At 42.4% G+C, this 24,679-nt stretch overlaps 1 protein-coding gene across 1 annotated transcript in view; it reads right to left on the reverse strand.

Annotated features, from left to right (window-relative positions):
• The window catches only part of PTPRR (protein tyrosine phosphatase receptor type R), a 150,053-nt gene extending 126,232 nt beyond the window's left edge, over window positions 1-23,821 (reverse strand). Inside the window, exons 1-2 of the mRNA XM_083182544.1 lie at window positions 23,357-23,821; window positions 12,275-12,579 (exon numbers count right to left, since the gene is read on the reverse strand). Coding sequence (XP_083038670.1) covers window positions 12,275-12,579; window positions 23,357-23,429 — 378 coding nt within the window. The 5' untranslated portion in view covers window positions 23,430-23,821. The remainder of the gene's footprint in view (window positions 1-12,274; window positions 12,580-23,356) is intronic.
• Window positions 23,822-24,679: the final 858 nt, after the last annotated feature.

Here is a 24,679-nt window from a genome sequence, read left to right on the forward strand (position 1 = left end):
TAAGCAGGTCTTAAAAAGATTCTTACCTTAAATTAAACAAACCTTTAAATGTCGAGAAGTATAGAAAGATAAGCTTCCAATGTGTTTGAGTGCTGTGTGTGGCTTGCAGGTAGTGAAATCATGGTTTTGACTTAATAGACTGCAGCATTGCTTATTACATTCAGGTGTATGTGTTTGAGTAGTAATCAGCGTAAATTAGCAAACCCAGGCGCACGCTGGCATGCGGTATCTGTAGGGGTGGTCTGAGGTGGCGCACCAACCAGAATAAGGCCCTTAGTCAGCAACTCTAAAAAAGACACCAATAAGAGAATTCCCTTCGTGACCTCTTTTTCCACCACCAGCGCGGCATTGCCGCGAGTTCTAAAGGCCACATGGCCACTGGTCACTAGCGACCGGGACCTCCCATGTTTCTCCCAAACCACCTTAATGCCCAGTTTTAAGAGGGGACGTAATATATGAGATTTTGTGGTAAAGACGAACCTAATGCCAACTACCCCCACCAACACTCAAGTTAAGGCCCCTGGGTGTTATAAATGCCCGACATGCACTGCATGTTAACACATGGATACGGGTCCATTTTTTATACATCGTAAAACCGGTCAACGCTATAAAATTAAACAGGTTATAACATGCACTACAGCCTTTGTAGTGTATGTTATCAAGTGCCCTTGTGCTTGTATTTATGTTGGCCAAACGAGTCGACACTTCCGGGAGCGTGCCACGGCCCACCGGTCGGCCATTAAGAATTGCCTTGCAGGCAAGGACATTGACCAGCCGGTGGCCCGCCACTTTAAGGCACACCAACACTCCTTGGCCGAGTTAAGGCACCAGATCATCGAACATGTCCCTCCTCCTGTTCGTGGCGGTGACAGGATTAAAAAACTTCTCCAGCGAGAGACTTACTGGATCCATGTGTTGAATTCAGTGTCCCCACATGGCTTAAATGAAAAGACCTCTTTAAATATCTTTTTATAAATATGCCTATGTTGATATCTCCCTGTAATCAGAAGCTCTACTTATGTGATAACTAAGTTGGAGTCTAACAATAATATCGTTGTAAAGGCGACACAGATGTCGACACGCTGACCTGTGGCCGCCTGTATGCACAAGGACACTCCTCCTACCATAAAATATACTATGGTCCCCTATGTAGACATCGTTTCACAAGATGGTTCAATGTATGCACACTACCTGATAATATTAATAATAAGTACTGTGAATAGAAATAAGATGTCGATATCTACAAGTCCTCCACACTGATTTATAATGTCTTGTGATTTAAATAGTAACAGCTAATTGATTAAGTATTGTTGTTATATGTATTACAGGCTGTTACTCAGAATTTTATATGAAGCACACTAACGTGATCAGATATATGATATAATCATTGTTCCTATACAGCCCGTTCCTAATTTTAAAGTTTTTTCATATATAAGCACCTTGTCACTTTAATATTATGCACTTTAGATGTTTAACCTCTTCAAATGTGCGCCCTCGTATTCATTACAGGCAAACGCACTCTGAAAATGACTCTAGTCACTTCCCATACGCCAGCTGGAGCAGACGCCGGCGGGTTACCGTGACAACGGACTGACGTCTGTTTTCACGTGACAACGCTGCCGGAAGTCAGCCCCGCTGCACAGCGAGCACCAGGGACCACGTAAGTGTGCTTATGTATTTAAACCAAGATATTCCATATGTCTGTTGTTCTCTGCACTCCACTGTTTGCTGTTAAGCTATGTTGCACAGTCAGCAGTCCTGAGGAAGAGGCGCAAGCCTCGAAACTGTCGACACACAAATGCTGACATTGTTCTCACTGTGATTTTTATCATCACCATGATTTGAATACAAGTTTGTCTTTTTCACTGAGACTGCCGCCTCCAGTCTTCATTTACTTGAAAACCGTTGCTGTATTATTTTTGTGGAAGGCACCTCCCCAATGCTATTGGATGTACGAAGTGCCGGTCATTACCCCTATACATATATATATATATATACTTATATACTTTTTTTTTGCTAGCTTGATGATCTGGCTATGGGTCATTGGGTCGACCAACCCAAGGTGGACATGCATTGGGTCGACCACTGAAGGTCGACCTGGTTAAGGTCGACATGGCTTAGTTCAACATGCCTAAGGTCGACATGGATGGAAAGTTCACGCAAGCAATGGCTAGATCGAAAGTCAAAAGGTCAACATGAGTTTTTCACTTTTTTTATCCCGAATGTCTACATGGTCCACATGGACATCGTATTGGTTCTCCGTGTCCCCTCACATGGCTCGCTGCGCTTGCCATGCTTCTGGCATGGTGCATCGATACGCTCGGCAAACTATTCTATTCTCCCTCCATGCCCTAGTGGATGGTAGTGCATCAAATACCGCCTGTCGGCACACGTCGGCTCAAATGTTTTTTTTAAACCCTTGTTGATCTTCTGACTGTCGAGCTAGCAATTGTTGACGTAATGCTGGTGTCGACCTTTCATCCATGTTGCCCTAAAGCATGTCGACCTAAGCCATGTCGACCTTAGGTGTGTTGACTTCACATCCACAGAACGATGATTGTACAGAGCTTTAATATATATTACCATTTTAAAGAAATATGCAACAACACATGCCTTATACAGCACACTCCTAGTGAATGATTAGGCTGCCAATGGATTCTGCCCATAAACTGGATCTGTGCAGTTTATTCACTTTTAAAAAACTATATATACTCTTAAGCTATGCAGTTCAATTATATTTTAGCATTACTCCAAATCATTACAACTTACATATAAGTAGGACTAAATTCACTTTTATTATGTGATTCAAATTAAACAAAAAGTCTTCTGACCTATTTTAAAACAGCTTCAATTGCATTTTCCAGAAAGTATCAAAAGTACAATTCTCAGAACTCTGAGTCAAAAATAACATTTGTAACTAAACTACAATCTCCATGAATATAAAGTGAAAACCTTCAAAATCACAAAGCTAATTAATCCTCACATGAAAAGTGCGTGGTATCACTTTGAATGAGTTATGATTTTAATTATGATATGAAAGGCAGCATTATTAATTAAATATCTAGTGTAAAAAGAGCAGCTGTTTCAGTATATATGCCAGCAACAACATACTGCATGAAGTACTACTTCTTCTACTACTACTATTACTACTACTACTACTATACCATATAGGAAGCCAGATTTCCTTAATACTGTAGACTGCTTACCATATCAGTAGTCTCCATATATGGTTTTATGAATCTTTGCAGAATACCAGTGATATCCTTATTTTTGTAATTCCACATGCTTATTATGACATACATGATGTCATTTAGAGTGATCAGATGAATTGCAATTAATTTCAAACTCTCCCTTTGTCATGACAACGGAGCTTAATCCCAAAAACAACATTTCCACTGCATTTCAGACCTGCCACAAAATGACCAGCTGACATGTCAGTGATTCTCTCGTTAACACAGGTTAGAATGTTGATGAGGACAAGGCTGGAGACCACTCTGTCATTCTGATTGAGTTACAATAAAAGACAGGAAGCTTTACAAGGAGGGTGGTGTTTGAAATCATTGTTTTTCCACTGCTAACCATGGTTATCTGCAAAGAAACATGTGCAGTCATCATTGCTTTGCACAAGAAGGGCTTCACAGGCAAGGATACTGCTGCTAGTAAGATTGCATCTCAATCATTCATTTATCAGATCATCAAGAACTTCAATGATCGAGATTCAATAGTTATGATGAAGGCTTCAGGGTGCTCAACAACATCCAGCAAGCGCCAGAACCAGTCTCCTAAAGTTGATTCAGCTGCCTGATCAGGCACAACCAGTGCAAAGCTTAGTCAGGATTGACAGCAGTCAGATGTGAATGCTTCTGCACGCAGAGTGCACGCAGAGTGAGCGAATACTTTTGGAGGATGGACAAGTGTTAAGAAGGGCAGCAAAGAACCCGATTCTCTCCAGCAAAAACATCAGGGACATACTGATATACTGCAAAAAGTACAGAGATTGGACTGCTGAGGACTGGGGTAAAGTCATTTTCTCTGATGAAACTCCCTTCAGAATGTTTTATGTATCTGGAAAAATGCTTGTCTGGAGATGTTAAGGTGAGAATTACCATGAGTCCTTTGTCATGAAAACAATAAAGCATCCCCAGATCATTCAAGTGTGGGGTTGCTCCTCAGCCAAACGAGTGGGCTTACTCAAATTGCAAAGGTCTTGAAAAGGGTCAACAATGCAATGACTCTTTGAATGAACTTAATGAAATTGTCAATAAAAGCTGTTGACACTTGACACCATATTTTTATACCCTAGTTCTGTTGGAATCATTAACTCAGTACCAATTCTAACCTTATTACTTAAGAACGGTGTGGTGCAACCATAAACGTAATTACTGTATGTTATCAGGGTGTATGTAAAGGTTTGTCTCAGAGAGAGAGAGAGAGAGAGACAGAAGAAAAAATCGGAGTTCTTTCTATATGCCTAACCACAAATAACTGGCAGGTACCAAGAATATATCATACTTTATGCAACAAAATATATAATAAAAACAGACAGAAGCTAAAAATAAAATAAAATAAAAAAACGTTTCTGATAAGAAATGCAAACACAGAACACAATTATATCTCTGAATATCTGCATAACACTGGTGCACTAAATAAGCATTTCCAGTGTATATCAGACATACATACTGTAGTTTGCATTTATATTTATATATTTTGGGTACCCACCTCTATGGATAAAATACGGATATGCACTACATTTCTTTGTGGGTGACCATTAATGATATTAAAAATCTGTAATTATTGCTTGTGAATTTGATGAATGAATACATTTTTATATTGTGTAACCTTTTCCCTTCTTCGCATATTCTTGGATGTACTGTATTTGGATTAGGTTGAGGCTGGAAAATAGAAACTCTACAGACAGATATATTTTCCAGACCACTCACCTTTCCCTTCATGCATCTAGTAAGTAACTTAATAAGAGCAAATGAAAGTTAGTAATTGGTTGTTAATGTAATACTGAAATAGAAATGATGTCCTCAGGCCAAAACATTGTGTAACATGTAAAAATAATGTTGGTAGGCAAAAAAATAAAAAATAGGTGAAGTCCTATGTTAGGTACAATAAACATTGGATAGTTATAATAAAAAAGGGGATACCTGCTCATTTAATTCTATGAAAATGACAGTTACATTTCATTCAATGAAGATACTATATACAATGCATCCACAAATCCGACTTAAAGTTTTTTTTTTTGAAGTGTAGAAATGATTGTGCCTAATTTATATCTTAATGCTGTATACCAGTGGTTCCCAACCTTTTTTGTCTCCCGTAGCCTTGATTAGGCTTTTCATTTATGAGTACCCCCTCTGGAAATTTTAGGTGGCGTGGCCTAAAAAGGGGTGTGGCCTCATTTGAAGGGTGTGGCTTAACAGGGGCAAGTCATACTGGCAATGACGAGAAAAAAAAAAAGTGCAACCACTTGACCACAATATAAGCTCAGCCCATTCTGCGGACGGCATATAAAATAATAGAACACTGTCAAATCTCTATTACTGAAGCAACAGACATTCCAAGGGATCACGTTAGCCTTCCAATAGTGCCAGATACACATATGCCCCCAAAAGTGCCAGATACACATATGCTCCAATGGTGCCAGGTATGCTCCCACAGTGCCAGAAACTGGAATGGCACAACGGTGCCAGGTATGACCCCATGGTACTGGGTATGCGCCCACAGTGCCAACAATGCCCCTACAGTGCCAGCAACAAGTATGCCCCCATAGTGCCAGCAACAAGTATGCCCCACAGTGTCAGCAATGCCCCACAGTGCCAGCAACAAGTATGCCCCACAGTGCCAGCAATGCCCCACAGTGCCAGCAACAAGAATGCCCCCATAGTGCCAGCAACAAGTATGCCCCACCTTGCCAGCAATGCCCCACAGTGCCAGCAACAAGTATGCCCCACAGTGCCAGCAATGCCCCACAGTGCCAGCAACAAGTATGCCCCCATAGTGCCAGCAACAAGTATGCCCCACAGTGCCAGCAGTGCCCCACAGTGCCAGCAACAAGTATGCCCCACAGTGCCAGCAATGCCCCATAGTGCCAGTAACAAGTATGCCCCACAGTGCCAGCAATGCCCCACAGTGCCAGTAACAAGTATGCCCCACAGTGCCAGCAATGCCCCCACAGTGCCAGCAATAAATATGCCCCCACAGTGCCAGCAATATGGTATGCCCACACAGTGCCAGCAATGCCCCCATAGTATTTCCCAGCAGCAGCACACTCACCATTGATGCTGATGCTGCTGCTGGGGAGAGGACAGTCCAGTGTCCCCCTGCCGTGTAGCTGCCGCCGCTGCTTCTCTCAGGGAAGGAGAGTACAGCACACTGCGTATCTCTCCTTCCCTTCACTGTGACTGGGCTGCCCGCCAATCAAAGTTCGCGGGCCGGCTCCTGATTGGCTGCCGGCCCGCAAGCTCTGATTGGCGGACGGGAGGACAGTCACAGGGAAGCACACTGAGGGGTAGGAGAGATGCGCAATGCACTCTCCTCCCCTCCAGCCACCTATCTGACTGCCGCGGCCGCCATTACAGGTCGGGCCGCCGCGTACCCCCAGGCGGGTGGACGCGTACTCCCAGGGGTACACGTACCACAGGTTGGGAACCACTGCCGTATACAATACCCACTTAAACAACTCTTGTGACCCTTGGATGATATGAAAGGTGGATTTTACTCTGAAGTTTGTCTCAGCATTTGCAGTGTGACCACCCACACCTACCAAGAGGGGCTAGGGACATCAATATAAATAAACAATTGTTTATTTATAAACTGATGTGCTGTTGGCTTTGGCAGGGATCACCAGCAGATTAAATGGTAATCTCATCTCATCGGTACTGCTTCAAACTTCGCTTTGGTAAAGAGGCAAAGCAAGATGAGCTATAATACACTGTACATCTCCAAGATGGGTTTGAAAAATGACAGTTTGGAATTGATTGGCCGGTACCTTCAGTCCACAATATCTCTGGTACCTCATTTTATGCAGTACAGTATGTTGTCATTTTTATAAGCACAATATTCTTCTTATATTCAATCAACCGCCGCTATTCCCAATGGGGGAAATAGTGGTGGGGCCCTATTCAATGCTGTCTATCCCGACTGCATTGAACAGGGATCTCGGCATTACGGGCCCGTTCTGCCGAGAAAGATTGTTGAGTTCATGGCCGCAGTTTGATGATCCATGCCCGTATTTCGTGGCCACACCCCCTTTTAGGCGTATGGCAGGTGGGACATTGAATCCTGCCTGCAAAATCACCATCAAGCCAGCCGAGAACGGGACAGGATTGATTATCACCCATAGTGTTGAAAACGATACATTGAAAATGTGAAAAATTCAATATTTATTTCAAGAATTATTGTCAAAACCCAGTGGAGTCACAACAGTGGTGTAAACTGAACCCTGAAGTCCCCTGTCGAGGAGGTGACACCAAAATGCCAGCTTGTGCTCGGTGGCAGGAGTCGAGGGCTGTACTGTAACATTGCAGCCAAAGGACTCCACATGGGCTGCCCGGAACCCCCAAGTGCCAAAAGCGGGGGTCATACACCCCTTTTAAAGAGGCCACCCCTCCCAATGAAACCATCCCCCTTTGCCCTGCATACTCCTTTGACGTGCCAGGTGTTGGAGAGGCTAATGACGCCTCTGTTAAAACCTACACATATAATCCTGCTTTTTACTTATATGGAATGGTGGATTATTGGCCAAACAAGTATTTTATGCAGAATATGCTTTATGGACCTTTCAGTAAAAATATAACATATTAGAAACATACTGTATGAAAATCCTAATTGTATTTTCTGAAAATACAAAGTCCTCTGAAAAAAAACAACAAAGCATGATTTCTGTGTGTACTGCATAAATAATTAGTAATATTGATGTTGGAAAATGACAATTGCTTAGATTGTAAAATGAGCCCAGCCCCAAAGTAAGAAAACTATCAGCAGTGAAGGGGTTAGGGACACCTGTTCCACAGTTCTATAACCATGGGCCTTGAGCTATTTGTAAAAGTTATAATATCACAACACTGCATTCAATAGCTACTTGTACAAGCTGGCACATGTAGAACTGGGCCCATTATTGTAATCTTTCTCCTTGGCTGACTATTATATCAATACAACCCCTTGTGTGTTTAAAGCAGGAATCAATGTCCTTTATACCGTACATCTCACTGTTACAGCTGTAAAAACACTGTATGTCCTGTAGCTGATGACTACACCCAGTCTTTTGTGTAAACCTGTAGCACAAGTTTCTGATTTTCACCTTCAGCAAAGCTTTTTCCTACAGGGGGCCTAATTCAAAGGTGCATGCAGCAACATCTTCATGCAACCAATTCTTAGACTACTGAGAAGTCCACTGATATTCTGTCTCGGTTGAACTCACCATTGAAGATTTTTTAGCCCTATTCCTCCCAATTATTTTTCTCTGTCTTTGCTCCCTCACTACTCATCTGTATATTCCATTTTCCATCTCTCTCTCCACTTATTATCTAGTCTATTTCTCTAATTTCTCCCATCTCTTTGTCTACCTCACACTCTTTCTATATGTATCACTCTTTTCGTGGATATCTCTCAATGCCCTGTATCTCTCTCTTTCTCCCCTCACCTACCTCCACCATCTTACTTTACCCACACATTCCACTATAGCTTAGTCCATGCCCCCCCCCCCCCTCCACACACACACACACACACACACACACACACACGTTTCCTCACCAGCAGAGTCCTTCACTACCTGTGTATTGCCACAGCACCTGCTGTATAAGTGGGAATGTCTGGCACACCTCCGCCAATCCTCAACTGTGATCAGTCTGTAATTTATTCAAACCAAGCCCAACTCACATCCATCACTTCTGATGTCCAACAGCCATCCCATCTTCCTCCTTTATGGAAGTAGCACATCAGGAGAAATGTACACGCTCATGTATGTGTTAGGTGCATGTGTGCATTATAATGTGTAAAAATGTGTTGCTCTTTAGGATGATGTACTATTCCAACCAATCTTAAATTGGTCAGTTTTAGGGCGGGATGTATTAACATAATAATAATAATAATAATAATTTTATTTATATAGCGCTCTTTCTCCAATAGGACTCAAGGCGCTTAACAGATAGAATGAATGTAATACAGTACAGGAACAATAAAGTACAGAAAAGCTTTTCATAAACAATACTTAAGGGACTGAAGGAAACGCTTGAGTAAATAGGAAAGTCTTGAGTCTGTTTTTAAAGCATTCTAGAGTTGGGGTCTCTCGAACTGTGCGGGGAAGTGAGTTCCATAAAGTCGGAGCTGAATGGCTAAAAGCTCGACCCCCAGATGAATTACGGGAGATCCTAGGTACTGCTAAAAGTCCTTCATCTACAGACCGCAGTAATCGGGTGGGACAGTATGGAATCAGAAGCTGCTTCAGGTACCTTGGGCCTTGGTCATGTAGGGCTTTGAAACTCAGTAGATTGATCTTGAAAATTATTCGCCATTTTATTGGCAGCCAGTGAAGGGAGTAGAGAATGGGAGTTATGTGGCCAGAACGGGGCTGGTTAGTTAACAGCCTGGCAGCTGTGTTTTGTACAAGCTGTAATCGGTGCAGTTCTTTTGCTGGTAGACCAAGGTAAAGGGCATTGCAGTATTCCAAACGAGATGATACAAATGCATGTATGACTTTTGGCAGATCTTCAGATGGGATTAAGTGTTTGATTCTGGCTATGTTCCTCAGATGAAAGAATGAGGATTTGATTGTGGCTGATATCTGATGTTTAAGTGTCAATCCACCATCTAGTACCACGCCAAGATTCCGCACATGATCAGAGTTTTGTAATTTTGTACCCCCAATTGTCAGTCCAGTTGGGTGGCTGTGCTGCAGTCTTGTCCTTTGATGTTGAGGTCCAATCATAAGGACCTCTGTTTTATCAGGATTCAGTCTCAGCCAACTGGCGCTCATCCATTCCTGGAGCTCAGCAAGACAGCCATTTAGGGTTGCTATTGGGTTTTCAGTGCCCGGAGCAAAGGACAAGTACAGCTGTGTGTCATCTGCATAGCAGTGGTAGACAAGGCTATGGCGCCTAATAATTTCACCCAGTGGCAGCATGTACACTGCAAAAAGCATGGTGGATAATATAGAACCTTGTGGGACACCGCATGGCAATGGCACAGATGCAGATGAGTATACTCCAGATGAAACTCTCTGTGACCTGCCAGCGAGAAATGATTTAAACCAGCTTAGTACTGTGCCATCTAGGCCACAGAAATTTTTTAGGCGCTCAACCAGAAGCCCATGGTCCACAGTATCAAATGCTGCAGAGAGATCAAGAAGGATTAAGATTGAACAGTCACCTCTGTCTCTTGCCATCAGAAGATCGTTTAGCACATATACCAGGGCTGTTTCAGTGCTATGTCTTCTCCTGAATCCTGATTGGAATGGAACATACATTGCCGCCCTTCGCACTGCAGCCGCCGCGATGCTGCCGCATATGTACTAACATATGCGGCCAGCATCGGGTTGCGGTGACGGAGACCCCCGCGATACCTGTGATGTGGGCTGCAGGGGTCTCCGTCACCTCCCGGCGGCTGGCAGCGTCCCCCTGCGTCTCATCCTCCCCCTGAAGCCGGATGTCCTCCCGGCTGTCACACCAGGGGGAGGAGGAGATTTTGGAGGACGGGAGGGGGGGGGGGGGCTTCTATAGGGTATCGCCACCCCCCTGGGTGGCGATACACAGCCTTGCGAAAACGGGGCGGACGGGGATTGATACATAGGAAAATGCCGTAAAACGGGGGTTTTACGGCATTTTCCCTTTAGTAAATCTCGCCTTTACTATGTTTATAGACACTTATTACATAATATCCATAAATATTTTCAGAATATACTGTATGCAAATATACTAGTAAGCCCGCTCCAAGCAAAAGCTTCGAAAGCTAGTCTGCTACCTTTTGTGTTTGTGCATGTGTGAGAAAGAGATGTAGTTTCACTCTCTGCCAGCAGATGGCAGTGTTGCGGAGACTCACTGACACTAGATATATATAGATGGTCAGTATGTAAGATTCATCTTTTATTCACCATACTTCTAGCAACCCCAAACCAAAACTGAGAATGTAACACATGCAGTGTTTCTACTGCATTATATATGTTGAGCTCCATCAACATTTGCATGATATTGTGCCTAAGGCAAGAAATGTGAAAGTGCAGTACAAAGCAAGGAAGAAGAAATGTTTTTTTTAGCTCATTTTCTGTGGAATCAGTACTAAATGCTGCAGTAAGATAGGTCTCACCCATACAGGCACTATTAATGAATTGAAAAACCTTCATGGCTGGTATGCTTTAAAGCAGAAAATTATATTTAGCATTTTTACAGCACTATACATAATGACACATTGGCCCTTATTCTGATCGGTGCGGCCGGATCCGAATATGCGGCCAGGACCGTGCGTGCGAAACCCCGCCTTCCATACGGATCGCCAACTCCGTCCGTACGCGGTAAGAAGCTGGCCGAACGGACCGCACGTGTATTTTTCACGGAATACGCCTCCTCCATCTAAGGGAACCTCCCCCATCATTCGATGGTCGCAGACCATCGAATGCAGGACCGAGTACTCAACCAGCTCCCGCAACCTCAGACCAAAAGCCGGGATCTGGGCGGGCAGCTGACATCCGGCGATGTCATATGTCCGCCCCCTACACGTGCGTCACGGCCGCATTACCATGCGTACGCCCAGCGTTTGCATGGGAACGCCCATGAAACGCGGGGCGTATGCATATGGTAATGAGCCCAAATAGCCCTTCACGCCCCTCTCCACCCCCTGTTCGGAGTGTTCACATATCATGCGCCCCGCTCGCACATGCGCAGAGACGCCTCTGCACATGCGCAGACACAAAACATCGGCGGGCCGAACGCACGCGGATATATCCGCACCGACCAGAATAAGGGCCATTGTGTTTACAAATAATAAATGAATATGAAATTACTAATCAACAACAAAATGATTAAGACGGGGGTTCAGGCCACAGGTCCATGCCCCTGCCTGTGAGGCCATGCCCCTTTTGCCAGCATGTTCAGCCATACCAGATGTTACCTAAGGTAGGGATGCCACTGGTATGGTCTATTTTGCAGTAGTATACTATAATATTTCAGTCATATATCTGTAGTTCTAATTCCCTTGACGGACATCTAAATATACACCTGTTTTGCCTAATTCCCTTAGTAATTTCTGGTGCTGAGAAGTTATATAACATACTTACCACTAAAATAACACTGGCTTGTGGGATGGGAAGGTTTTCTACTTCAATATTTGGATCTTCAGAAGCCAACAGATTCAGTGCTTGGTCATGTGGGGATTGTGGGAATGATGATTTCACTGATACGCCAGGAATATATGTATTGGCTTTCAAGTTGGTTGGTGAATGAAAATTATATTCAGGCTTTTTCTGCCTTTCCAGGTTTAAGCTTTTTTTAATACCATGTACATGACTGTAAATAAACCTGGGCTTCCCACTCTTCCTGTCACGGATTGCCAGGAAATGATCGCTGTCTCCAGAGAAGCACTCTGTTGGGATAGAAAAAGCAATACATTAGATCACCATGCTTAGACAATAAGAAAAATATTATTTCTCTTTTATCACTTAAAAAAACTATCATTCATCACTGAACTTTTTACTGTACAATCACAATACATTACAGATGTGTCCTCATAGCTTCAATACACCATTCAGTGTGACATTAATGACAGGAGTAAGATGCCAGGCCATAGTTGCATACCATTGGCGAAGCTGCAGGAAGCTCCCAACCTTCCCTGGAAGAGTAGACAGCGCTCCTGCATCCTGCCCGCTTATTAGTGAAAGGAGCAGGATTGTAATATACTCACAAGCAATTATGGGTGCTGCATGTGAGTTTCCCTGTATTCCCTGTATTGGGGGCAGGGCCTCATGACTATATAATTTGGCCCCACCCCCTTAAGTGCACTTCTCCCAGAGAGGAGACCTACATAGTAGTGGTATGTGCCAGATCCTGGGGGGATGCTCTAACATCCGCACCCCATCTCCGCCCCCTATCGCTGCACTTCGCATTCATAATTATTGCATATGCACCAACATATGCGATAATTATGGCAAAGGACAGCTGTTGCGTTAAGAGCTGTCCTTTGAGATAGACTCAGCGGGTCCAATGGGGACCCCGGCAGCTCTCCCCTCCCTCCCTTACCCGGCGCTGCTGCTGTGCCGGGCTCTCCTCCTCCCTGCACCCGGAAGAGGATCAGTGCAGGGAGGAGGAGGTCACAGGTCCGGGCAGCACAGCTCTGTGCTGCCCGGACACAGGTGAGAGAGAGGGGGGGGGGCGCGATGCGGGGCGGCGGAAGTCCGTGCGGGGCGGCGGTAGGTCGGTGCGGGGCAGCGGAGGGTTGCGGTAGGCTTCTATGGGGCATCGGCAGATTTTTTTTCTGGCGATGTCCCCCGGCGGGGGATGCTTACATCCCAAAATTTTTATCTTAGAGAATCTCCCCCCCCCCCCCCCCCCCCCCCGTGAGACTTTACTCATGTCTGACTTTTTGGGTTGCTGAAAATATATATCATGTAATCACAGCGCAAAGCTACCAGGAGTCTGTACTGATTAATATGATATGGAACACATGTATATCTGTGTATGACTGAGCTTGTATACGAAGCAAAATGGAAGTTGGCATGGAAAAAAAAGGCACTACATTGTAGCACTTTGTATACACAGATTCAGACTCCTGCTGCATCTTAGTCACATTGCATTGCATTGCCGTAGTGGTCATGAGAATGCACTCTGTATTGTACTAGAATCATCTCTGTATTGTACAGTTGGGACAGGTGTTACATGTATATCTAGTTCTATGAAACAGTCATGTTTCACATTCCATTGTCTATAAAAAATAACCGCTGTCAGATTTTTTTGTCACACCAGTTTGTCAATTGTAGCCAGGTCTACTTCCTTGCATCTGCCACCCAAGCTAAAAATTGCCTGTCCTCCTTTGGAGATAGCTTTATGACCACAAGTCAGCATTGTAGCTGATGTATGGCTCTCATCATCACCAGTCTCTGTGCACAATGTGACTATGATAAGATGCTGAAGGGGAGCTCCTGTGGATATGTAACTGCCATGTGCCTGGCTCCATAGATTCTGCTCATTTCTAAATGAGCAGGCTCCATCACAATTCTACCTCTACCATAGGTTAGATGACTTTCCCTCTATTCATGCAGATAAGCAGTGCTGCTTTACATATGCAGCCATGATCCTTAAATAAACTGACGTTGGCATCATTATGTACTAGAACTTATGCAGACCTTAGGCCACATTAACCTGCTAAGCTCTAGGTTTGTTAAACCATGCACATTTGTTGACAGATAACCAGTCATTCACATTATATCACACACATCAACACCCAGTATGAACAATCTCATAACGGAAGAGTATCTTAGTACTCACGGGGCCAAATTAACCTGCGCAATACATTAATTCTGTATAAACATCAAAGCCAGCTGTGATCATTAGATCAAACAGTAGTAGCTGTGTAACTGTCTGATAAACATTATCAGGTCCAATATGGTTGCATTAAGTAGCGTGTGCAGCCCGATATCACTGTGATGATCATGTTGAAAGGATTTTTAGCATACATACAGGATAAATATTATGAACAGAAGAATATTTAATAATTATAGAATTGAAATAATCCCCAAACTAAAATGAATAATTGCTGATACAGTACAGTTTAATAATTTTTTGAGCAAACGATAACAATGTATTTGCAAGATGCTGTACATAAGCATTGGTTGGATTCCCCACTAGGCATATGCCTAGAAGCGCAACTGGGTGACGGCACACCAGCCGCAAGGGCCTGGAGCTGAAAATGTTCAAGGGCCTATTATGAGAGGAGGAGGAAGTGATGACAATGCCTTGTAGGCATGTGAAACCTATACACTCCAGTGTCTCCCTAACTATATAAATGCACAATTGTAAAATACAGTATGTAAAAAATTTAAAAAAAATTGTGTAAAATAGAAATTCAACTTCAATACTTATTATTTATGGGCAGCCATATGGCTAGATGGTGTCTGTCTCATAATAATAATGCTGCCATCATTTATTTATTTATTAACAGTTATTTATATAGTGCACACATACAGTATTCTGCAGCGCTTTACTGAGAATAGTCCCTGCCCCAGTGGATCTTACAATCTATATTCCCTACCACATGCACACACATTCATTCTAGGATTCATTTTGCTGGGAGCCAATTAACCAACCAGTATATTTCTTGGAATGTGGGAGGAAACCGTAGTACCTGGAGGAAACCCATGCGAGTCAGGACCTCGGTGCTGTGAGGCAGTAATGCTAACCATTACACCGTCTGTGCTGCCCATAATGGTGGGCCTATATTTTTGTGGAGGCCTGGAGCTGCATCTCCATCCACCCCATTAATAATCTGGCCCTGACACAGCAGGCTACCCTACAGGAGCTCTGCTAGTTGCTAGGCTGTTGGTCAGATGATGGCAGGTGACCAGGTGATGATATAACTGAATAAACGGCTTGCCGCCTGGCAGAACACGCACCCACACACCCCCCTGCCGCCGAATCCCCTTGGTACCATGTGAGGGGATGGACACTAACACATCCCCTGGCATGTGGCCGAAGGTGAAAGAAACCATTCGATGGTCGCCAACCATCTAATTATTTCTCTCCCCTTTGGAAATAAAAATCAGTCTGAACTGATTTTCTGGTTTCTGTCGCTATCCGCTGAAGACAGGGTGGGCGCTAACATCATGTGACATCAGCAACCCGCCATGGGCAGGGAACGCCGCACCAGCATTCCCAGGGGAAATCCTAGTGTTTTCATGGGGACACTTTTATGGGCGTTCCCCATTAGACACCGCCTGCCCGCCCCCTCCCTCCCCTAAACATGCAAACCCCTTAGAGAGTTTAATACTTGCTGAAGGCATTTGCACAGGGGGTCTGCACATGCCCCCCACCATCGGAATTGGGCCAAATTTGCCATGTCCTGAATACTACTGAATCAACCCCAAAATGCACTGTCGACTTGTTGAAGTGTACTGTGATAACATCCTTTGGTGTACTTTGATAACACCACAAATATTCAAGATCGGTGATACGGCCAGCCAAACACACCCACCAGAGATGGCAATGTGTGCTACATTGAAAGGTATTTTTCAGTCGGGCATAAAGAAACATAAAGATTCAAATTTACAAATGAGACACATGAATAAACGACATGCTTGGTGTTGCCTTATTCGCAACACGTTAACATTTTACAGCATAAATTAGCAAGCAGGATTTTAAGGCGGTAGCGCAAAACTGACAGTTAATATGACCTTTACATGACTTTTGGTGACATGTACATTCCTGTCGGGGGCGTGCAGTCATGGGAAGTAGGGGAGGCAGAGCCTCTCCTGTTATACTCCAGTGAAAATAGCATTTTTCTTCTAATGATTGGTGTTATAATTTGCTCAGATTATTGTAAACATCTGCTGTTTTCAGTAAAGTATGAATTTTTTTCCATTTCCTGTATTTAAACAACTTGTAATGCTAAGCAATGGTAATGTGATTTTGTACTGTCCTTTACACAGAGATACAAGCAGTACATATAGGGAGCCCTATTAAGGTTGTTCTTGAGAAGAGCAGTGGCATGTGAGTCATAGCATGCTATTATAGGCTTCCCCATAATACCACAGCTCTGTGAAATCTATATATAGAACTGGATACCTGGGGATTTGTGCGAACTTGTAGCAGGAAAGCACAGAAATGTAATATTGCATCTACAGCTGTATGGAAGTTATTTCCCGTTCCCGTTACACAGTATATGCAGCATTGGAAATAAACAAGGACAACACCACATCATTTCTTTTTAAATGAGACACATGATGTGTGACTGAAGATGTATTAATATGATTTCTGTCATCTAATCTAAAATAATAGCTATGTTGAATGAATGTTTTTTTTTCTTTCCTCATTATTGAGATAATTGTGTTGCTATGCCACTAACATCTCAGATTCTTATTTGCCCATTGTATGCCATGCACCGACCAAACATTTAAAATGGCTGTTGCCTATTCATAAATGAATGAAGAAATGATACAGTACATTTGGAATGCATTCTTTCGAGCACAGATTTTTTTTCTATCAATGATTTGACCCTAATAATAATTCAAATCTGTAATTGTGTCCTTGGAAGTAGACGTGCTATTAATTTTCACATACTAATGCCCCTTTCCCACTGCAGGCTTTACATGGTAAAATGCCGTTTTTTTAGCCTTTTTAAATGGCTAGAGCTGCAGTGGGAAAGCTCCAGGTTGCTTTACACGGGTAACAAATACCGGTATTTGTTAACCGGGTAAAAAGCAGTGTTTTTACCGTGTAAGAGCCGTTTTTTTGGCAATGGGAAAGGGTTTTAAACGGTATTTAGAAATAATAATAAAGGTTAAGAACATGATTGGTGCATGTGATGTTTTTAATGACAGGCAAGGTTTACTAGAGAGTTTAAACGTGTTGCTTTGTGGTTTACACGGGTAAGTGTGAATAGGACAAAAACTGCTTTTAAACGTTATTTTAACGTTTAAAAGCTGCAGTGGGAAAGGGTCTTTGTGGCTATTACCCGGGTAAAGACACGTTTAAAAAAAACAGGTCTTTACCCGGGTAGGCAGTGGGAAAGCAGCATAAAAGTCCAGCATACTGCCAGGTTAACACATCTCTTCACCCTGTATGTATTTTTCTCTTAATAGCTTATTACTTTACTTTCGGTTCGGTCCCTGGCCACAATACTGCATTAGTGACTGACTATGTGCACTTGGAAATGATTATTACTATAATACATAGACTACAATGGATAATGCCATCCGAAGATGGGGTTGGTTATAAGCCAATCACCTAATACCATACAAACCTATGGAGCCTGTTTTTGCAAATGAAAATGGAGAGACCATAACGTATTTCCATTTCTGTGGTATATCATTCTTAAAGCCTGGAGATTGCTATTGTGCAAACATCGACAACTGTCGATGTTTCACACAACTGCGCATGCATGAATTCTCTAACTGAGGTTGCACTCAGGAAAAATGCTACAACGGTCTGACTGACAGTAGGGGATGGCGACATGGCATTGGGAGAGCGCAGTCCGGACAAGGCAGGCATGCTGGATCATTTTCAGGGCGGTTCACAGCAGCTGCGTGACATAAAAAGATGGTGGCTCTGAGCATGCTTTTGCAGCAAGGCTGCGCAGGCAGGAGGTTACCATAGATATGCAAATGCTTGCATTTCTGTAAGGCGATTGCATTTATTTTACACTCGCATCATGGGGAGGGACTCTTGCCATGTGCTAGCATGTGGGAGAAGCAGTTGCAATTTTGCTATTTTAGCAAAACTGCAACTAATACTGAATCAGACCCATTTACTTTTTGTGGGTACTCCCAAAACATGTCTGTCTTCTGGGGGTTAAACACAAAATTAATTTTGATAAATTTGCCCCTAGAACAGCAGAGAATGATCAGATGAGTGACTAACAAGCACCAAATAACTATAGAAAAAATATATATATTTTCAATATTTAAAATTCTTCTCATTCAAATCATATTTTTAAATCCTCACCATAGCAACTATGAGTTAGTCTATAGTCTGATATATGTAATGTTAGATATTTTGATTATCCAGTCATAAGCTTTAAAGCAATATGTACAAAATCATCCAATCATTTCTTCTATAAAGTAATTCATATTAACTGAGTCTTTTCTCCTGAAAACTGATCTTTGGTTAGAAATGCGCTACATTAAATAAAAAGGGCAATGACATGAATGAATTCATGTTTTTAAGTATTTAGATCTGTATCAATTTGTCCTGCATGCAATATCATTTTTACTCTGATAGAAGAAGCATTCTGGATAATCCTACTATAATAAATAGGACCTTAGATTATTTACATGATGAATATACTGTTTAAGCCTCAGGGAGTATTAGCAGAGAACCGGAAAAGCTTAACACTGTGAATGGTTATGTAAGCTACAAAACAGATTTGCTGTGGAGGTATAAACATACTTTACGCAAAAAAAAAAAAAATCTTTATCATATAAGAAATAACTTTTTTTTTACCTACAGTACTAAAGACTTTCATGCAGCAGAAAGCAAAAATCGTGACCTATATCCAGATACATTGGAGGCAGTCATAGTAGAACCACTCAGTAATTAAATAATCCACATAATCATTTTAAGTGAGCCATGGTTTGCGTTAATTACATACCTATGTCATAAATATGCTAGTTAAATGTAATTTACAAATGTAATAACATTATCAATAGATAAAGCAATTTAAAAATAATTGGATATGTTACTAGACAGGATCATAATCACTCCTCCCCCTTCTTTCAGCCTCTGCAATACTCATCTTTTATGTGTATACCCATAGCACAGTGGTCGCCAACCTAATTTGGGGTGTGAGCTACTCAAGAAAAATGAAACCGCTTTAAGAGCTACTAAAAATGTTTTTTAGAAAAATCTGCTAATTTCTCATGTGGTCCCCGTACCTGCCAGACCAACTTCCAACAGATTCCCTCTCCATCTCGCAGTGACTCCCAACTACCTTCCCACATATCTCTGAGGGAGTGTCAGCTGTTCTGCTGTCTCCCACCAGTGGTTACCAGTTGTGTGCATCTTCGTGGGTCCTCAGGGCAGCCTCCAGTCTGCTATGGGACAATGACACTGGATCCCTCTGCAGTTGCCGGTGGCTTCCGGGTTCTCTCTTCCTGCCTTGTGGTGGCTTCCAGATTCAGGTCCTGATTTCAGGCACTTAATTCCAGCTGACAGCAGTACTGTAGCTAGGCGAGCTACCCAAACTATGACCATGAGCTACTGGTAGCTCACGAGCTACAGGTTGGAGACCACTGCCATAGCATCTCTAAATTGTAAGCTCTTGTGAATAGGGTCCTTTGTCTCTCTATGATCTCTACAATCACAAAATGTGCACATTACAATTATGTATGCTGTACTTGTAAACTTGTCTGTTACTGTACTGTATGATCACCCAACTAATACTGTATGTAATTATGCTTTATGCTCCTTCTTTTACTGTATGCATGATAAAACCAGTATTGTGTAGTGAAATGAAGGACCCACCAAGAGTAATGAAGCGGTAAGGACGCATATCAGCCACAGTGGTCCTAATTCAGTAGTAAAATACCCACTACTAGAGTAACAACGTATGATTTAAGTGCATGGTCTGGAACCTTAGTCACAACGTATGAGAAGAGTCCTAAAGCATCGAGGCGCTACAGAGAATTTGCCTTGTACTCCTGAGGGCAAGTTCAACTTTGGGTACAACAGAAGCCTTGCATAGCTCCATATATAGAAAATATAAACATTTTGGAGATATCAAAACACTGGTAGTTTAGGGTTTGGGCTCATGCATAGCATTTGCGCATCCTTATTAAGTGAACATAATCATTGTAAGCTCTCATAAGATCCCCTGCCCTCATGCGCTTTTCCTTCCCTTACTGATAACATAATCTACTCCCTACAGAGGCGTAACTCTCAGAGGCATTGGAGGCTCTAGCCTCCGGGCTCCATGCCCTCAAGGGGCACCTGCATGTAGAGCAGCACATGTGGGGCACACCTGTATTCAATTTGCTCTATACCAAGGGCACTGCTAACTTGTTCAATAGGGGGCAGGGGGGCTCATGGCTGGTATCACTTAGCCTTTGCTGCAGCAAGCAATGCTGCTGGACTCTGACTGAGATGTTCTGCACAGGTGAATGTTGACACACAACATATTTGGGATGGAGGGTACCAAACCCTAATTTGCCTCTGGGCAACTGAGATGAACTTACGCCTCTGACTCCCCACATTCTATAATGGCATCTAACCCTTCTGCTGCGCTGCTTATTTGTGTATGACAACCACCAATGTAGCAATATTTATAAGCAATGTCTTTGTCCTGCAATATTCTGTACTGTCTGGGCCAGATGTATCAAGCTTCAAAAAGTGATAAAATGTAGAGTGATAAACAGCCAGCCAATCAGCTTCTAACTACCATGTTACAGGCTGGGTTTAAAAAATAACAGGTAGGAGATGATTGGCTGGCTTTTTATCACTCTCCATTTTATCACTTTTGAAGCTTGATACATCTAGCCCTATGTCTTTTCTTGTTGCTTTATCCATTCTCATTCTGTTTATGTACTTTGCAAGGTGCTGTGGTCTCATTGTTATAATAATAATGTACAATATACTATGTCTCATCCAAACCCTTATATATGTTGTATGCTTTTTTATGTGATTACACCTTTCTGCGGTACAATTTCATACAATTTACACTGTGAATACATTCAATACAGAGCTTTACAATAAAATAAACAGGATTATCACTACTACCAGGCAAAGAATGTGATCTTATTTGTGGCTGATACTAGTACTGCAGTCAGATCAACAATCTGAAGTCAATGAGAAGCTTATCCAGTAAAACCCTCTTTACTGTATCTACGAGTATATGTGAGCACATGCAGTAAATTGATTATGTGTATTTTTGTCCAAACTAAGTCAATTACTCAGTGAGCCTAAGTGCCAAGCAGATATCATTTACATATGGAGATTTTTTTCATTGTATAGAACTGCAAGTATGATATAGTAGATATAAACTAAATATACATAGCTAGTTTTGTATATCTGCATATTATACACATATGATATCTAGATTTTGATCCTAATTTAATACTATATGACCACACAATAATATAAAATAATCACAAAAATTAATCTCTCTGCTGCCCATCATTATTTGAGCTCATTGTGGAATCACCAACATATCCTCATTGGATAATAATAATAATAACACCCCCCCCCCCCCAAACAACCAAAAAAAAAGAATAAAAAACAACCACTGCAGTGTAACTATATACTGGCTGCTAGAGCATATTTAACAATAGTGAATAGCCTTTTTTGCATTAAGGGAGATGTGAAAAATCGTTATTGCATATGCTAGATACATCTGTTTATAAATAAAATGTGTATACATACACATTGCATAGAAAGGTACATACACAACACAAATAATAAACTCATTGTAAATTTCAACCTAATACTTTGGATGGTACATTCATCCGGGTAGTGTTTTCTTATTACATAAGTTTTTGTATAAAATATAATGATATCATTGGCATATTAGCTTGTATGTATTACTTACAAAACTGTTACAATACTGTTACATATGTTGGTTCCTTACATATTAATGATGATGTTGATAACAATAATAATTAGAGATATTAAATGTACCGTTTCCTGCATTGTTTCTTAATAATAGAATGACATGAATAACATTGGCACAGGTATGTCATGAAAGCCGGTAGACACTATAGATGTATTGATGCCAGATTACCTACATGACATGACTCTATCACAAGGCTTAATGATAAGAAAGCCAACTACCATTTGTATTAATAGCACAGGGTGCTCCTTTTCAGTATATGACAACCTGCATGGTATCACTGTAAATTACTATTATCTTCCTATGCCATGCACTTAATTTACTTAATCCCTATAATAATGAAAAAATAACTATGTCAGTTGTCAGCAAACATTGGGATATATGGGAAAAGTATATAGTGGGCTTATTAGTGTACGAATATCATTAACAAATTCAGATACGTGTTACTTAATGCTGTGGTGAAATACAGTAGAAATGTACAGTACCATGGATAGCATAGGGAAATGCTATGGCGGCAGCAAAACCACGATATATGCCTATACCTTAATGCACTGCATAACATTGCTCTGCACGCGTTGGGTATTATGTGATATTGATCTAAGTAAAGTGTGTGTGTTGGGGGGGGGGGGGGGGGGTATGACTATGCTGAATCGGAGGTCTGGGGAAAGGTAGTGTATCCATAGCACTGCTATTGTAGCTACCTGATGTGTGTATAAGGACCCCAGCAGCAGTGTGGAGCACAGGGAGGAACGTGTATATGTGGAGGACGGGCAGCAATGCATGGATGGAGCTGTCCATGGTGCTGATACAGGTCCTGGCTGCATGTCACTGATCGGGTCTACAGGGGCATTGTGCAGGACTGCACAGGGACTCGCAGCCTGGACTATAGCCTCACATACAGTACTGCAACATGGCTTGTATGGGGGGATTCATTATTCCTAGGTACAACAGGTATTTGTGCTTGCTATAGCGCTGCAATGCATCTTCCTGACAGATAAATCGATATGCTATTATATTATTCTTATCATTATTATGTTTGATCGCATCTCCTAGGCAAGCTTAGTAGATAGCATACAGTACTCCTGTGCTGGGAAGCGGCTGGGCACCTTACCGGCCGTGGTGAAGAGTAGCAGGCAGAGCACAGGAAAGCAGCGGCGCATCTGCATGGTGACACTGGCCGTCATAGAGATCCCCTGATTTATAGCAGCATCGCACAGCCAGGTGTGTGCTGCCTTCTCCCGGTGATGTACGTAATTCAGGCTCCCCGGCCGGCTCCCAGCAGTGTGCTCCCGGCAATGTGCTTCGAGCAGTGCCCAGCAGTGTGCCCGGCTCCCGGCGGCGGCTCTCAGCCTGCACTCCCACCACGTGTGCCCGGGTGGCCACTCAGCTACGGCGGCTGCTCCTGTGCTACTGAGCTGAGGAAGCTTCTGCTCATCTGACAAAGGGCAGCGAGCGCTTCCCTGCCGAGGGCTCTTAGGGGAGTATGATGTCTTTCAATCTAAGCTATGTGCTCCCGGGGGTACTGGCCTAATGCATTTCCTGTGAGCTGCATCGTGCTAGGTATTTCCTGTGCATTGCAGCCAACGTGCTGCTTTCTTTCTGTACTTTAACTGGATGAGCACAGAGAGCAGGACAGACTCTTACATAATCCTGTACATGTCATGTGTGTTCCATATTAACACAATCCCATCTTTCTCAAACAGGTTTTTCTCTGTGACTAGTATATACAAATATCATATCCATTGCACAATCCATTCCTATATAAAGTGTATCATACACTGCCCTATAATGCAAACCCATGATCATTTTACCATGCAGGCCTAAAACCAGTACTACTTTTCTGGAAAAATAGGTGCAGGAACTCCAGGTCTGGGGGTGGATCAATTAAATAAAAAATAATATATATAATAAAGAGAGGGAGGGACAGATAGATGTATATATTGTATTTAGGAACAAAGGCACTCACAGGTGACTTTAAAATAAAACTCATCTTATGGAAAGTACATTTTTAGTTCCTGATGATGTCATATTTAATTAGAGGTTCAGGAACTGAGTTCCTGCTGGTTCCTGCTGAAAAATAGGACTGCCTAAAACCGTTCCGGTTTGTAATGTAATATCTTTTTGTATGTAACCCCAAATCCACTATATACTTTCTGTAAATAGAGGACCATTTACTTCCACTAACCACCGTTGTGGTATTAATGCCCAAGAACATTTCATGGGATTCTTATTATAAATATCATGTCATCTTGAAATCAATCACAACATTGTGTACCTGTATTGGGTTAGGGCAGAAGAGTGAAACAAATCAAGATAGCTGAAAAAATAAACAACTAGTTATGTGTGCACCTCCCACTGGCTAAACAAATAAGTTCAGTCCTTCACACATTTTATATATCAAACGGTATTGAAACAATATATCAATATATTGTAT

This window comes from Crinia signifera, chromosome 4 (assembly GCF_055691185.1).
Source record: "Crinia signifera chromosome 4, ASM5569118v1, whole genome shotgun sequence".
Lineage (NCBI taxonomy): Eukaryota > Metazoa > Chordata > Amphibia > Anura > Myobatrachidae > Crinia > Crinia signifera.